We start from the raw sequence: 15,090 nt of genomic DNA, 5'->3' as shown, positions 1-15,090 counted from the left end.
GTGGCTGGCAGATGAGAGGAGCAGACATGGAAACACAGCCCAGGAACCCTCTCACTGAGTGGCCAGACCTGCAGACAAATGTCAGCTGTGCCGTTTGAATACGTTTGTCACAACAGGTTTTGACTTCGGTCAGTGATCACGGATTAACCAAAATATGCTGATAAGGAATCTCTTCATCCTGCCAAACTAGCTTTCCCTGGAGGCAAACCTATAAACAGCCAGAGAACCAGGCCCTCGGTGAATTTCACTCTCCTTAAATCAGCTCCCATAGAGATGTTTATGTAAAATAAAAGGGAAAAGAATCACGCCAAAAATGTGTACCAGTCAGTCCGAAGACATTAAGCACAGATTGAAAGTAAGTCAGAAATGATGACCACTATTTACAATTCAAAATTAAGAAATTCCTTCTTGCTTCCACATCGTCTATACACCTACTTTTGAATGTCTGCACCTACCTTAAAACTTTTGACTGAGTTGGAAGGGTTGGGTTTGTGAAGCCCAGAAGGACTCGGCTTCTTATGAATGATGCAGCTATGAATTTGAGTATGCAAATATCTGTCTGAGTCCATGCTTCCAGTTCTTTGGGGGTATATACCCACAGGCAGAATTGCTGGATTATCTGGGGATTCTTTGTTCAGTTTTTTCTGAGGCACGGCCACGTCGTTTCCCACAGCAGCTGCATCACTGTACATTTTTGCCAGCAGTGCATCAGGGTCCCTCCAGTTTCACCATGCTCTTGTCAGGGCTCACATTCCCTTCCTCCTTCCCTTCCTTCCTAATAATAGTCATCTTAGTAAGTGTGAAGTGGTATCTCATTGTGGTTTTGATTTGCATTCCCCTAGTAATTAGTGACCCCATGGACTGCAGCCTTCTGGTGGGCTGCCGTCTATGGGGTCACACAGAGTCGGACACGACTGAAGTGACTTAGCAGCAGCAACAGCAGTAATTAGTGATTGGAGAAGGCAATGGCATCCCACTCCAGTACTCTTGCCTGGAAAATCCCATGGGCGGAGGAATCTGGTAGGCTACAGTCCATGGGGTTGCTAAGAGTCAGACACGACTGAGCGACTTCACTTTCTCTTTTCACCTTCATGCATTGGAGAAGGAAATGGCAACCCACTCCAGTGTTCTTGCCTGGAGAATCCCAGGGACGGGGGAGCCTGGTGGGCTGCAGTCTATGGGGTCGCACAGAGTAGGACACGACTGAAGTGAGCAGTCAGCAGCAGCAGCAGTAATTAGTGATATTGAGCATCTTTTCATGTGCCTATTGGTTATTCATGTATCTTCTATATCTGTTGCCCACTAAACATGTAAAACAAGTTTTATTTACTGTAAATCAAAGGAAGAGTTATGACAAAGCACTCCAATATTCTTGCCGTGAGAACCACATGAACAGTATGACAAGGCAAATAGATATGACACTGGAAGATGAGTCCCTTCAGGCTAGATAGCATCATCAATTCAATGGACATGAGTTCGAACAAACCCTGGAAGATAGTGAAGGACAGGGAAGCCTGGTGTGCTGCAGTCCACTGGGTCACAAAGAGTGGGACACAACCTAGCATACGAACAACAAGAAGAGAACTCATTTCTTACAGCTCTTTAATACATAGACCATATATTTTCATCTTATCAGAGGCTATCGCCTCTTATCAACCCACATTGATTTGGGAAATGTTGGAAAATATTAAGAAACTGTAGACAATCAAATGGCACACATTAACAGGCACACACAACCCATGTTTATTCATAACGTACATTTGAGCAATCTCCTCAATGTATATCATGGTCAAACACCTAATGATCAAATCTTAAAAACAACATTTTTAACCAAAGGTAGGGGAACTCCAACTTCACTCAAATGTGAATTGTTCAGTCATGTCCGACTATCTGCAATCCCATGGACTACAGCCCACCAGGCTCCTCTGTCCATGGGATTTTCCAGGCATGAATACTGGAGTGGGGTGCCATTCCCTTCTCCAGAGGCTCTTCCCGACCCAGGGACTGAACCCAGGTCTCCTGCATTGCAGGCAGATTCTTTATGTCTGAGCCTACAGAGAAACCCTAATGCCAGAAGATGACTATCACCATCACAGACTGAGTTTCTGAAATCCAAAAATACATGGCATGTTATAAAAAATTTAACTAGGATTATAATTTTATCCTTAAATAGTTTAGTAACCTGTATTTTAAACTTTTACACTTCAGCGTAGAAACAAAACTTGTCAGTGTCATCATCAGCAAAGTCACTTTCACAGTCATTCTGCTGCACATTTATGAGACAGCACTACTCTTTGTGCATGCGTGTCTGTGCTCAGTCACTCAGTCGTGGGATTCTCCAGGCAAGAATATTAGAGTGGGTTGCCATTTCCCACTCCAAGGAATCTTCCTGATCCAGGGACTGAACCTGCGTCTTCTGCACTGGCAGACAGATTCTTTACCACTGCGCCACGTGGGAAATCCAATCTTTGTGCATAACAGAATTATTTCAGGAAAATGGCTTTCAGTGACATATTTGCTTGAAGGTATTGACTACCTAGGAAAATCTTAAAACTACCTTATGTCTTCAATTACCAAAAAATGGCTGGCACACCATAGCAAATATTTTGATAGGCTTTTTGTTTTAATGTGTAGTTTCTATAGGCTTAAATCTATAAGGAATTGTTGGAAGTATTCTTGTAGCATCTATTTTTAAGTTTATTAGAAGAAACAATTTCATGCTGCCATGAAATGAAAAGACGCTTGCTCCTTGAAAGAAAAGCTATTACAAACCTAGACAGCATATTAAAAAGCAGAGACATTACTTTGCCAACAAAGGTCCATCTAATCAAAGCTATTTCCAGTAGTCATGTATGGATGTGCGAGTTGGTCTATAAAGAAAGCTGAGCGCTGAAGAATTGATGCTTTTGAACTGTGGTGTTGCAGAAGACTCTTGAGAGTCCCTTGGACTGCAAGGAGATCCAACCAGCCAATCCTAAAGGAAATCAGTCCTGAATACTCACTGGAAGGACTGATACTGAAGCTGAAACTCCAATACTTTAGCCACCTGATGCAAAGAACTGACTCATTGGAAAAGACCCCTGATGCTGGGGAAGATTGAAGGCAGGAGAAGGGGATGACAGAGGATAAGACGGTTGGATGGCATCACTGACTCCATGGACATGAGTTTGAGCAAGCTTCTGGAGTTGGTGATGGTCAGGGAAGCCTGGCCTGCTGCAGTCCATGGGGTCGCAAAGAGTCGGACACCAACGAAACTCTGAAAAGTTTGGAATCGCTGTATCATCACTACTACCCTGTATTAGTAATCAAATGTTTATAAAAATTTGTTGGCTTCAAAAGTATATGATGTTCTTTCTCTATCTAAAACAGTCTTTATAAAATAACAGCTTTCACCATATTTATTAACATTGCAGCATTGACTCTGGCAGTTATAAATGTATGCATTAAGAGCTCTTTGACAGAATTTCAACAGAGGAAGCATATAAGGAGATTTTCCTCCATGTTTAGGCTTCTTAATTATATTTGAAACGGCATCTTCTGATGATAGTAACAAAACCAGGTCACCGTTATTCCGATTATTGACAAAGTCACACCCGATTGGAGGCGCACACGTGGTCACTGAGCAGCGCAGTCTCGGGATGCCGGAAATGACGTAGGAGCAGCGAGGATTGCCCAACCCCCACCCCCACCCCCGCCCCCCATGCTGCAAGCCAGCTGAAGTTAAACACCACCAAGGCTGGAGTCAAGCGCCGTGACCTCCCCGAGATACGCTTCATTTATGTCTAAACCGGCAGAAAGATGGAAGTGAGAGCTGTGCCGTCCCGAGCTGCGTTAAACTGGGGGGCTAGGCGTCCTTTCCGTACGCGCAGTGACATCTGCAGAAAGGAAGCCCGGGCGCTCCCCTGGGTACCCTCGGTTCCCCCGACGGCGGCGACAGGGACGCGCAGGTGCACGCAGCGGACGGGACCCGGGGCTCTCTGTGCGTCTCACCACGTGTAGACGAGGTCTCCGCACATTACAGGGATTCACTGCTGAGACCCTCACAATAGCCCGCGTGAAAGGCACTTGCAGGTTACCACTTGCACTTCGCAAACCTGGGAGCCACATCGGAAGGGGTGAAGCGACCGATCCACCTCCACCGACCCAGGACGCGGAGCCCGGGCCTCTGGATAGAGGCGCGCGCCTCTTTCTCTCTCCAGTTCAAGGCTCGCGGACTCTCACCCGAAGGGCTTGTGGGGGAGGAGCGGGGGAGAGCGGAGGGCTGAGCATCCTAACGGGCGGCTGAGGGTCCGGACGGGAGGGGAGACACTAGGGGCGCACGCGGTGCCTCTCACCTGCCTGGGAAACAGGCTTCAAAATCAAAAGTAGCACGAATAATCAAATGACATCAGGTAAAGGCTTCCTCTTTCACTTTCCCCGCCCTCGCCCTCACCCCGCTCTGCTTCCTGGTTTTCCTCCTCCTCCGCGCCCCTTCCCCACCTCCTCCCGGTTTCCTTCCTTTCTCTCCCTCCCCTCCACTACTTTATTTCTGCCTAAAGATGAAAAACAGAATATTTAAAATTCTTAGGTGCTGGGTTAGATTTTGTGACCCAAATTTTTCAGGAAGAGGCAAATTCTTTAAAATTGTGTGTAAGGGGAAGATATATAACGTTAAATTTACCATCTTAACCATTTTTAAGTGTTCGGTTCTGAAGAGTTCAGTGCATTTAAAAGTAAATAAAAGTAAAGTGCTTTTAAAAGTAAAACATGCATGCAGAAAAAATGGCCCAAATCATAAGACATGGCATGAAAAATGATCACAAAGCATTCATGCACAGGCAACCTCCATGCAGTCTAAGAAATGAAATATTACCAATACCTGGAAACACTGCTCCCAGATCTGCTGTTCTGCTTTTGTCTTTCTCTTACTACCTTAGATTGCCACTGTTATGAGGCATCCACACAAGTGGACCCACTGCTCAGGGCACAGGTTCCATCCCTGGTGGGAAAACTAAGATCCTTCAAGCTGAAGGGCAGGGCCAAAAAAAAAAAAAAAAGTGGAAAGATGATGAGTGAAAGTCGCTCAGTTGTTCGGCTTCCTTGCCACCCAGAATTCTCCAGGCCAGAATACTGGAGTGGGTAGCTGGTCCCTTCTCCAGGGGATCTTCCCAACCCAGGGATCAAACCCAGGTCTCCTGCATTACAGGCAGATTCTTTACCAGATGACCCACCAGAGAAGCCCAAACAGTCTCTAATGAAACATGGGAGATCTGGTGGCGGGTCACAACTAAGGCACAGAACTGATACAAGCAAAACATTACATAAGAAAGATAATTTTTTGCATCCTTGGCCAGAAGAAATCGTAAAAGGCTAGTTAGGAAGTTGCTAGTATGGTTTTCAAGCAGCTTATCCCTTGGTTAGGGTGTTAGGTGAGAACAATGGGAAAGAGTGACTCCTAAAATGTTTCTGTGGTCAAAATCAGCAGGGGACAGAGAGACGACCCAACTGGAGTTAAGATGATCCCAAGACTGTACGTGTGAAATGACAGAGGCTTTCCTTTTCATTCTCTTGACCAGCTTCTCTGGCTGAGAGACAAATTTGATGGAAAAGTCATGAACATGATGACATATAGATCCTATTAGCATCATTTAGAATTAGGATTCCATCATTTGAATTCCAACTCTGCTATTTTCTATCTGACTTTCATAAAATTTTAACGTCTTTGAGCTTTGATTTTTAAAATGTAAAATAGGTAAATATCAATACTGACTTCGTAGAGTTTTGTGAATTAAATCTGAAAAGCACTTGGCATAATACCTAGTACATACATCTCAAGAATGTTTTAAGATGTACTGTTACCATTGGGGGAAGCTGGGGAAACGGTACACAGGACCATCCTGTACATTTTTTGCAACTTCCTATGAATCTGTAATTACTTCAAAATAAAAATTAAAAAGTGGAGTAGCTATCTTTTGTATGAATTGCATTGTGTTATGGCGCCAATGGACTTCCCTCCTGGCTCAGCCAGTAAGGAGTCTGCCTGCAATGCAGGAGACCTGGATTCAATCCCTGGGTTGGGAAGATCCTCTGGAGAAGGAAATGGTAACCCACTCCAGTATTCTTGCCTGGGAAATCCCATTGACAGAGGAACCTTACAGGCTACAGCTCATGGGGTTGCAGAGTTGGACACGACTGAGTAATTTCACTTCTGTCTCTGTCAGTCCAGTTCAGTCGCTCAGTCGTGTCCGACTCTTTGCAACCTCATGAGCCGCAGCACTCCAGGCCTCCCTGTCCATCACCATCTCCCAGAGTCTACCCAAACCCATGTCCATCGAGTCGGTGATGCCATCCAACCATCTCATCCTCTGTCATCCCCTTCTCCTCCTGCCCTCAACCTTTCCCAGCATCATGGTCTTTTCAAATGAGTCAGCTCTTCACATCATGTGGCCAAAGTACTGGACTTTCAGCTTCAACATCAGTCCTTCAGTGAACACCCAGGGCTCCTTTAGGATGGACTGGCTGGATCTCCTTACAGTCCAAGGGACTCTCAAGAGTCTTCTCCAACACCACAGTTCAAAAGCATCAATTCTTCAGCACTCAGCTTTCTTCACAGTCCAACTCTTGCATCCATACATGACCACTGGAAAACCATAGCCTTGACTAGACAGACCTTTGTTGACAAAGTAATGTCTCTGCTTTTTAATATGCTGTCTAGGCTGGTCGTAACTTTCCTTCCAAGGAGTAAACATCTTTTAATTTCATGGCTGCAATCACCATCTGCAGCAATCTTGGAGCCCAGAAAAATTAAGTCAGCCACTGTTTCCACTGTTTCCGTATCTATTTGCCAGGAAGTGATGGGACCGGATGCCATGATCTTAGTTTTCCGAATGTTGAGCTTTAAGCCAACTTTTTCGCTCTCCTCTTTCACTTTCATCAAGAGGCTCTTTAGTTCTTCTTCACTTTCTGCCATAAGGGCGGTGTCATCTGTATATCTGAGGTTATTGATATTTCTCCCGGCAATCTTGATTTCAGCTTGTGCTTCATCCAGCCCAGTGTTTCTCATGATGTACTCTGCATATAAGTTAAATAAGCAAGGTGACAATATACAGCCTTGATGTTCTCCTTTTCCTATTTGGAACCAGTCTGTTGTTCCATGTCCAGTTCTAACTGTTGCTTCCTGACCTGCATACAGGTTTCTCAAGAGGCAAGTCAGATGGTCTGATATTCCCATCTCTTTCAGAATTTTCCACAGTTTATTGTGATCCATACAGTCAAAGGCTTTGGCATAGTCAATAAAGCAGAAATAGATGTTTTGGAACTCTCTTGCTTTTTCCATGATCCAGCGGATGTTGGCAATTTGATCGCTGGTTCCTCTGCCTTTTCTAAAACCAGCTCGAACATCAGGAAGTTCACGGTTCACGTATTGCTGAAGCCTGCCTTGGAGAATTTTAAGCATTACTTTACTAGCGTGTGAGATGAGTGCAATTGTGCGGTAGTTTGAGCATTCTTTGGCATTGCCTTTCTTTGGGACTGGAATGAAAACTGACCCTTTCCAGTCCTGCGGCCACTGCTGAGTTTTCCAAATTTGCTGGCATATTGAGTGCAGCACTTTCACAGCATCATCTTTCAGGATTTGAAATAGCTCAACTGGAATTCCATCACCTCCACTAGCTTTGTTCGTAGTGATGCTTTCTAAGGCCAACTTGACTTCACATTCCAGGATGTCTGGCTCTAGGTGAGCGATCACACCATCACGATTATCTGGGTCACTAAGATCTTCTTTGTACAGTTCTGTGTATTCTTGCCACCTCTTCTTAATACCTTCTGCTTCTGTTAGGTCACTACCGTTTCTGACCTTTACTGAGCCCATCTTTGCATGAAATGTTCCCTTGGTATCTCTAATTTTCTCGAAGAGATCTTTAGTCTTTCCCCATTCTATTGTTTTCCTCTATTTCTTTGCATTGATCGCTGAGGAAGGCTTTCTTGTCTCTCCTTGCTATTCTTTGGAACTCTATATCTTTCCTTTTCTCCTTTGCTTTTCGCTTCCTTTCTTTTCACAGCTATTTGTAAGGCCTCCTCAGACAACCATTTTACTTTTTTTAATTTCTTTTTCTTGGGGATGGTCTTGACCCCTGTCTCCTGTACAATGTCATGAACATCCATCCATAGTTCATCAGGCACTCTGTCTATCAGATCTAGTCCCTTAAATCTATTTCTTACTTCCACTATATAGTCATAAGGGATTTGATTTAGGTCATACCTAAATGGTCTAGTGGTTTTCTCCACTTTCTTCAACTTCAGTCTGAATCTGGCAATAAGGAGTTCATGATCCGAGCCACAGTCAGCTCCCGGTCTTGTTTTTGCTGACTATATAGAGTTTCTCCATCTTTGGCTGCAAAGAATATAATCAATCTGATTTCCGTTTCAACCATCTGGTGATGTCCATGTGTAGAGTCTTGTCTTGTGTATGGTACATATATATATATATATATATTTTTTTTTTTTTTTTCAATCAAATAAAGGAACCAACCACCAGGAACAGAGGAATTTTGTTACAAAGAGTTACACAGAAGTGAAATTGGAATGGAAACTCTTTCCTCTGTATCACAGAACCAGGGAGCAGCCATAGTATGAGAAAGACTTTAGAATTAAGACATAGTTTAATCATTGAGCTTATCTGGGTTTGAGTATGTGGTTTGCTTATGATTTTTTTCTGGCTCAACGTGACTCATCCATCCAGATTCAGAATAATAAACATTTCCTCAAGCACGTACTCCACCAGTCACCAAGGACAGGTTCTTCCACGTTGCTCTGAGCTTGATTGCCACTGGTGCTTTGCGCATTTTGAGAGAAAGTCATAAAGAAAACCAATACTGCCATTAATGCTCCCTATTTCACATCTTAGCTTTCCTAATGAAATTAAAATGTGTGGAACAATCTGGATGGGTGCCATTCCTTGGCTGGAATAGCTACAAAATTCCTTGATGCAGAATCCTTTTGGTTCTATTCATCTGGAGCGTGGTGAAAGAAATGGAGTCCTTAACATGGTGGATGAGAAACAGGGTTTACTTTCCTTTCTACTTGGTTACAGTAGTGGTTCCAGGTTGCACTGTTCTGCTCAGAACAAGCCTAGGCTGGGGAACCTGCGGCCTGGTGACCGTGGACAGAGCTGAAGTTCTGTGCATCTCAGGGCAGCCTCGGACCCCTATAAACAGGGAAAGAGCCTGAGTAGAGAGAACTCTGGCTCAGTTTTGTGGCTGTTTCCTCCCTCTCTTCTTTATTCTTTCTTTTCCTAAGGTGGTGTGAAAAAATGTGAATAAAAAGAGACCAGTGTCTTTGAAAAACAAAACCAAACTATGAAAGCTCTGGGAAAAACTAAGAACTCACAATTTGGAATTTCATCTTGACACAGAGCTTAAATGGGACTTAAAAGAAGCGTAGAAAAGAAAGAAAACAGAAACTTCACACAAATACTTATCTTTATACAATTTGCCAAAATATGTACAGGAGGCTTTGGGTAAGAGATTGGAAATTAATTTTTTAAAAAAGGAAAATATACCTGGCTTAAAAAAAAAACAACTCAGAGATGAATGAAAATAAAGGTTAAAAAATTTATTTAAAAGCCATTTTTATTGTAAAAGCATGTCTCCATTATCAGATTGATTCATTTATTATTATTCAAAACAGTAACTAAAAGATCTGCCTTTTACATACTTTCCACTTTAGGAAGGACCATCCTGAAGAAAAAGTAAACCATTCAATTACCAATTCAAAAATTAATAAATGACATAGCAAGCAATGTCAGGTAGGTTTTTTATTAGCAATATTTTCCCATGATACTTATGTCTGCAATAATAAACATACTTATTAAGTTGTTTTAAGAGCCAAGTTTATCAATTTCCAAGGCTCCTTGGCTACTCATAGAAGTCTTCACTATCATTTGGAGGAGGACTTCTGAAAAATCCAGGTCTTAGTAGCCATGATTGGATAATACTTTTGAAAGCAGTGACATGTGAATTCCCCCTGTTTTGCAGATTTTAGGGGCAGAGCAGGTGAAGGACGCAGACTCTGGGTTGTGCTCTGACCTCCAGACACACAGCTCGGCATCCACCGTCTACACTGTAAGTGCAGTTGGGGTAAGGCCATAGCACAACAATGACTGTTCTTTAAATGTCATTTACTATGAGGAGGAAGCACAGCACCCTTTACAAATACTGGCGTAAAAACCATTTATTGTATCTTTGAGCAAGGACTAGAGAGTGACAGAATAATCACATGTAAAAAACGTGCTTGTGCTGAACCATGAATAAAAATGTCCTCACTGAAATGTCTAAACACTGAGCTGCCTCCAGGGACCTGCCCTAAAGTGGGATGCAGGTAAGATGATAATCAAATGCACAGCTCCTGAACAATATGGATACAATTACACAGCCCCTCCTCCTTGGCTGCCTTCCCAGAGAAAGTGAGATAAAATTCACTGTGCAGCCTTGCTTACCCAAGGCAGAGTCTCAGTCGACCTATATATCCCAGGCTAGCATTTGGTTGTTGTTCACTTGCTCAGTCGTGTCCGACTCTTTGCTGACATGAACTGCAGCATGCCAGGCTCCTCTGTCCTTCTCTCTCTCTCTCTCTCTCTCTCTCTCTCTCTCTCTCCGAGTTTGCTCAAACTCATGTCCATTGAGTCAGTGATGCCATCCAACCATCTCATCCTCTGTCACCCCTTCTCCTCCTGCCCTCAATCTTTCCCAGCATCAGGGTGTCTTCCAATGAGTTGGCTCTTCACATCAGGTGGCCAAAGTATTTGTAACATAACATCTGTTTTATCACCATCACTGAGTCTTACTCTACTGGGTGGATCGCCCAGATGGTCCCCTTCACCTCCACGTGTGTCTGGGGGCCAAAGCCTAGCTGGCACTGTAGAGTCTGTGCTGCTGCAGGGAGACCCCAAGCTAGTGGAAAGACCCCAGTGCCCTGCCCTCCCCTTTCCACCCAGGATTACTGAAGTGGTAGCATTTAGCAGGGCAAAGCTCTCATAGACTGAGTCAAATGACAGTTGTGAATTTCTAGCTCCTTGTCATTTTGAGAGTATCAGCTGAATTTACATAATAGTGTCCTGCAAGGAAGGAGAGAACTAGATGGTGGCCATTTGGCTTTTAGTTTTAATTATTTTGTTAAACTAGACAGACACTAGAAAACTAGACACTAGAGTTAGAGATGCTATTCCAGTTTTTCTTGCTCTAGCAAAATATTAATAATACATACTATGGAATGCATGTTTCCCCAGTGGCTCAGACGGTAAAGAACCCGCCTGCAATGCAGGAGACCTGGGTTCCATCCCTGGGTTGGGAAGATCCCCTGGAGAAGGGAAGGAGCAACCCACTCCAGTATTCTGGCCTGGAGATTTCCATGGACAGAGGACCCTGGCAGGCTACAGTCCATGGGGTTGCAAAGACTCGGGTCAGGACTGAGCGACTTTGACTTCTCTTCTTGAAATCCATATTGCAACCTGTAACATCTGAGAGAGAAGTATTTTAAATAGCTACGTGGGACCCATTTTATTATCCAGAATTACGTATTTCAGAGGCTTTCTTTCACGGCATTAAATGTAATATAATGTCCTTGGTTAAGATCATCGTGCAGACCATTCGGAATTCCGTCTCCTCCCCCAAGGCCAGACCCCCAACGTGGCGTCATTTACACACGTCCCTGTGTAACGGTCATTCAGGGCATGACCATCCTGGAGGCCTTGGGGGACCGGTAGGTAGGCTTGAGTCCTGGACAGAGGCCAGTGGGCAGTGGGGCAGGGAACTGGAGCTGAGGCCCCCTCCATACTGGGCGGTTGCGTGCATCCCTGAGCACTTATGGAAAGACGGAAGTAACAGAACGCGTGCTGCAAATTTCAGCCGAGCGCCTCGAGTGCTACGACAATTATTTAAATTATTTACAGACAAAAGCTAAGGCGAGGCGCTGTTCCCCAGCACCTGCGGGACGCCCAGTACTCGGTGCTCGGCTCCTGTCGTTCTTCCTTAATCCCAACGACCCCGGGGGCGAGGTTCGTTGGTACTCCTGCAACCGGGGCGCACGCCCACCGCCGGGCCGGAGCCAGCGCGGGAGCCGGGCCGTCCCCGCGGCTTTGTTCGCCGCACCCGGCGGCCGGCGCGGAGGCGGCGCTTCACGCCCGGAGGTGGCCCCGGCGCGCGGCCGAGCAGACGGGCGGGCAGGTGCCGGGACCGGGGCCCGCGGGCCGACGGGCGGCGCCAGTGACCCAACAAAGCGCGCGGGCGGCCCCGCCCGGCTAAGCCCGGCACACGGCGCGGAGCCCCGGCGGCGGCGGCGGCGGCGGCGGCGGCAGCAGCAGCAGCGCCTCGGACTCGGCGCACCGAGGGGCCGGCCGAGCCGAGAGCGCGCCGGAGGGCGGAGCGAGCGAGGCGGCAGGCGGAGCGGCTCGCAGGCGGGCGGGGCGGGCCGGGTCCGCCCGGCGTCCGGAGCCGCCCCCGGCCCGCCGCCCTCGGCCCGCCCCGCGCGTCCCCGCGGCGCCGCCCCCCGCGCGCGTCCACCGGCCGCCGCGCGCGCCGCCCCTGGAGCCCCGGGTCCCCGGGCGACGGCGGAGGAGGGGGCGCCGCAAGATGGCGGGTACGGGCCCCGCGGCGGGCGGCGGGCGGGGACGCGAGGGCGCGGGGCGGCGGGCGGCGGGCTCACGGCCTTTCTTGTCTCCCTCGGCGCAGACCTGTCGCTGCTGCAGGAGGACCTGCCGGAGGACGCGGACGGATGTGAGTGCGAGCCGGGCGGGCGGGAGGCAGGGCGCGGGCGGCGGGGAGCCCAGGCCTCGGCGGCTCGGGGCGGCCGTTCGGGCGGAGCCGCGGCGGCGGAAGCGGGAGCGCGGCGGCTGGTCGGCGGGGCCGGGGCCGCGGCAGGCAGGGCTCGGGGCGCCGCCCGCCGCCCAGAGCCCCGCCGAGGCCGCCGGCCCGGGTCCGGCGTCCGGGCTGAGGGGTCCTGGGGGCCCGGGTCCGCGGAGGCGGAAGGGGCGGCCCCGGCGGGACGGGCCCGCAAGCATCTACCGCCTTTCTTCGGCGCAAAGGCTGGCGGCTTGGCCGGGCCTTCCCGCGCCTCCACGCTTGGCTTCCTGGGGACCGTGAAGTTTCCGAGTGGAGGAGTCTTGTGCTTCAGGAAAAACAAAAAGTTTGACATTGTTCCCGGAGGAGCGTCGGGAAGGAGGCGTCCCGCTCGCGTGCTCTGCTCCGGGGTCGGAAGGGAGCTGGGAGGCGGCTCCAGCGGGGGCGGCTTACGGGGACGTGGGGGCTCCGGGAACAGTGAGGTGGTGCGGGCCGCCTCGGGGGTCCCCCGGGGGCTGTACCTGGGCGTCCCTCCTGTAGGTGCCGGGAGCTGATCCCTAGCGTTGTCTAACGTGGTTTCCTTGCCCAAATTAAGCTCAGTTTTTAAATTACGGGGTATTTTGAGTGACGTGAGGGAAACTGACTCTTTATAAGGAGCTTTTAGGAAAAAACATTTCTAAAGTGAATGAACCATACGTAAACTCGTGTTTGGTGCAGTCTGGGTTTACGGTTTTTTTCTTCTTCTTCAGTAAAAAGGCTCTCTGAAGGCAGCAGTGCTCATGTAGTGAAGGCCGGCTCTCCCATCTCCGTTCGTGCTGTCCACTAGGACGCGCGCACCTGCTAAGTTTCAGGTGTCGGTTACCGCAGCTCTGGGGCTCCTGCAGGGTTAGCGTTGGAGAGGTTCGGAGAGTTGACTAAGGACTGTCCCTATGCGGGGCCTTCTCAGGCGTGTGTTTAGGCCCAAGGCTTTTTCTCGGTGGAAGACGCCCCTCTGCAGCAGGTGTCGAGGACTGTCTCATTCATTTACTGTCACTTGGGTGCCCTGGATAATCAAAGCCTAAGAGATGAGCTGCAGTTTTCTCCTTCATCCTTAAGGAGCACAGTCTGAAAGGGGCAGCCCACCGGTGTGGAACTTGGCCTGATTTTCTCAGGACTGTCCAGACTGCTGAGGGGAGAGCAGCAGAGGCGGTCACGCTCTGTGCCCTTCTAGCGGTTCCCAAGTAGCTTTGATGATGTAAGTGTGACAGTGAGGTGTCCGGGCATCCCAGTACAGTGTTGGACAGACCGGGCTTAGGAGCAGGACTGCTTAGTTCCAGCCTTGGCGTCCTCAGTTTGAGCAGACTGCAACTCACTTGAACTTCTCAGTGCCAAATGTAGTCATTTATAAATAGGTGTAATTAACGTTAGCTGCCTTAGAGAGCTGTTAGAGCTTTTCGTAAATTAATTCACACAAAACACTTAGAATAATACCTGGTAAATAGTGACTACAATTTTTGTTGGTGTTATAAGGGAAGCTGGAAAGAAAGTGCAGGGAGGGGATACTGATGTTGAACATCACGCCACAAAATTTACATATTTACAGGTGCTGCTAGTGCTCTTAACTTTTTTAAGATCCTGTTTGTTCCCTCCGTGTGTGTTTTATTGAAGTACAGTTGATTTACTGTTGAGTGCTGTCGAGTGTATTTCAATTTAGGATAAAATGTTCAACCTTAGAAGGTACAGGTAGCTTATTTGCATATTTATAGTTTGGTGGAAGTCTTTGTTGGAATAATTGCTTATTTTTCTTAGTGGCTGCAGTTTCTACATGTGATGGCTTTACCCAGAATATTCAGGAACAAGCCATCTTGGAACCTACCTACGGCCAGTTAAAGGACCCCTCACGGCCTGTTGTGAAGGGGGTGGGTGAGAGGGGAAGCTAGCCATGGGGCCTTGGCCAGGGTGAGATGGCTGGGGAGGAAATGGAGAGGCTGGGCATGTCCTGGACAAGGGAGTGGACCAGAGATGTTGGGGTGGAGGAGGTGGGGGTTGGGCTGCCTGCACGGCTGGACTATGTCTCCGAGCCAGGTCTTCTGCCTGGGGCAATGCTGGCGGAGGCTATCTCGGGGCTTGCCCCTTCAGCTACACCAAGGGTTGAGTCAGCTGCTTGAGCTCCAGATTCTTGGTGGCCTTTCCTAATTGCAGGTCCTAGACTTAAGACAAAAGAGAGTCAGTGCTGTTGTACAAGTAATGAGCAGCTGGGGAGCCCGGGGGAGGCCCCAGGTGAGATCCAGATCTTGAA

At 47.9% G+C, this 15,090-nt stretch overlaps 1 protein-coding gene across 4 annotated transcripts in view; it reads left to right on the top strand.

Moving 5' to 3' along the window:
* The first annotated feature begins 12,559 nt into the window (after positions 1-12,559).
* The window catches only part of PPP4R1 (protein phosphatase 4 regulatory subunit 1), a 49,027-nt gene continuing 46,496 nt past the window's right edge, over positions 12,560-15,090 (top strand). For 3 of the 4 annotated variants that reach the window (XM_042239354.2, XM_060405240.1, XM_027961087.3), the window contains exons 1-2: positions 12,560-12,612; positions 12,705-12,749. In XM_042239354.2, the coding sequence (XP_042095288.1) occupies positions 12,606-12,612; positions 12,705-12,749 (52 nt within the window). In that variant the 5' untranslated portion in view covers positions 12,560-12,605. Of the gene's footprint in view, positions 12,750-15,090 lie in introns of all 4 variants that reach the window. The other variant, XM_060405243.1, reaches the window with a different exon arrangement.

Source organism: Ovis aries, chromosome 23, assembly GCF_016772045.2.
Source record: "Ovis aries strain OAR_USU_Benz2616 breed Rambouillet chromosome 23, ARS-UI_Ramb_v3.0, whole genome shotgun sequence".
NCBI lineage: Eukaryota > Metazoa > Chordata > Mammalia > Artiodactyla > Bovidae > Ovis > Ovis aries.
This window is presented reverse-complemented; position numbering and strand designations above follow the sequence as displayed.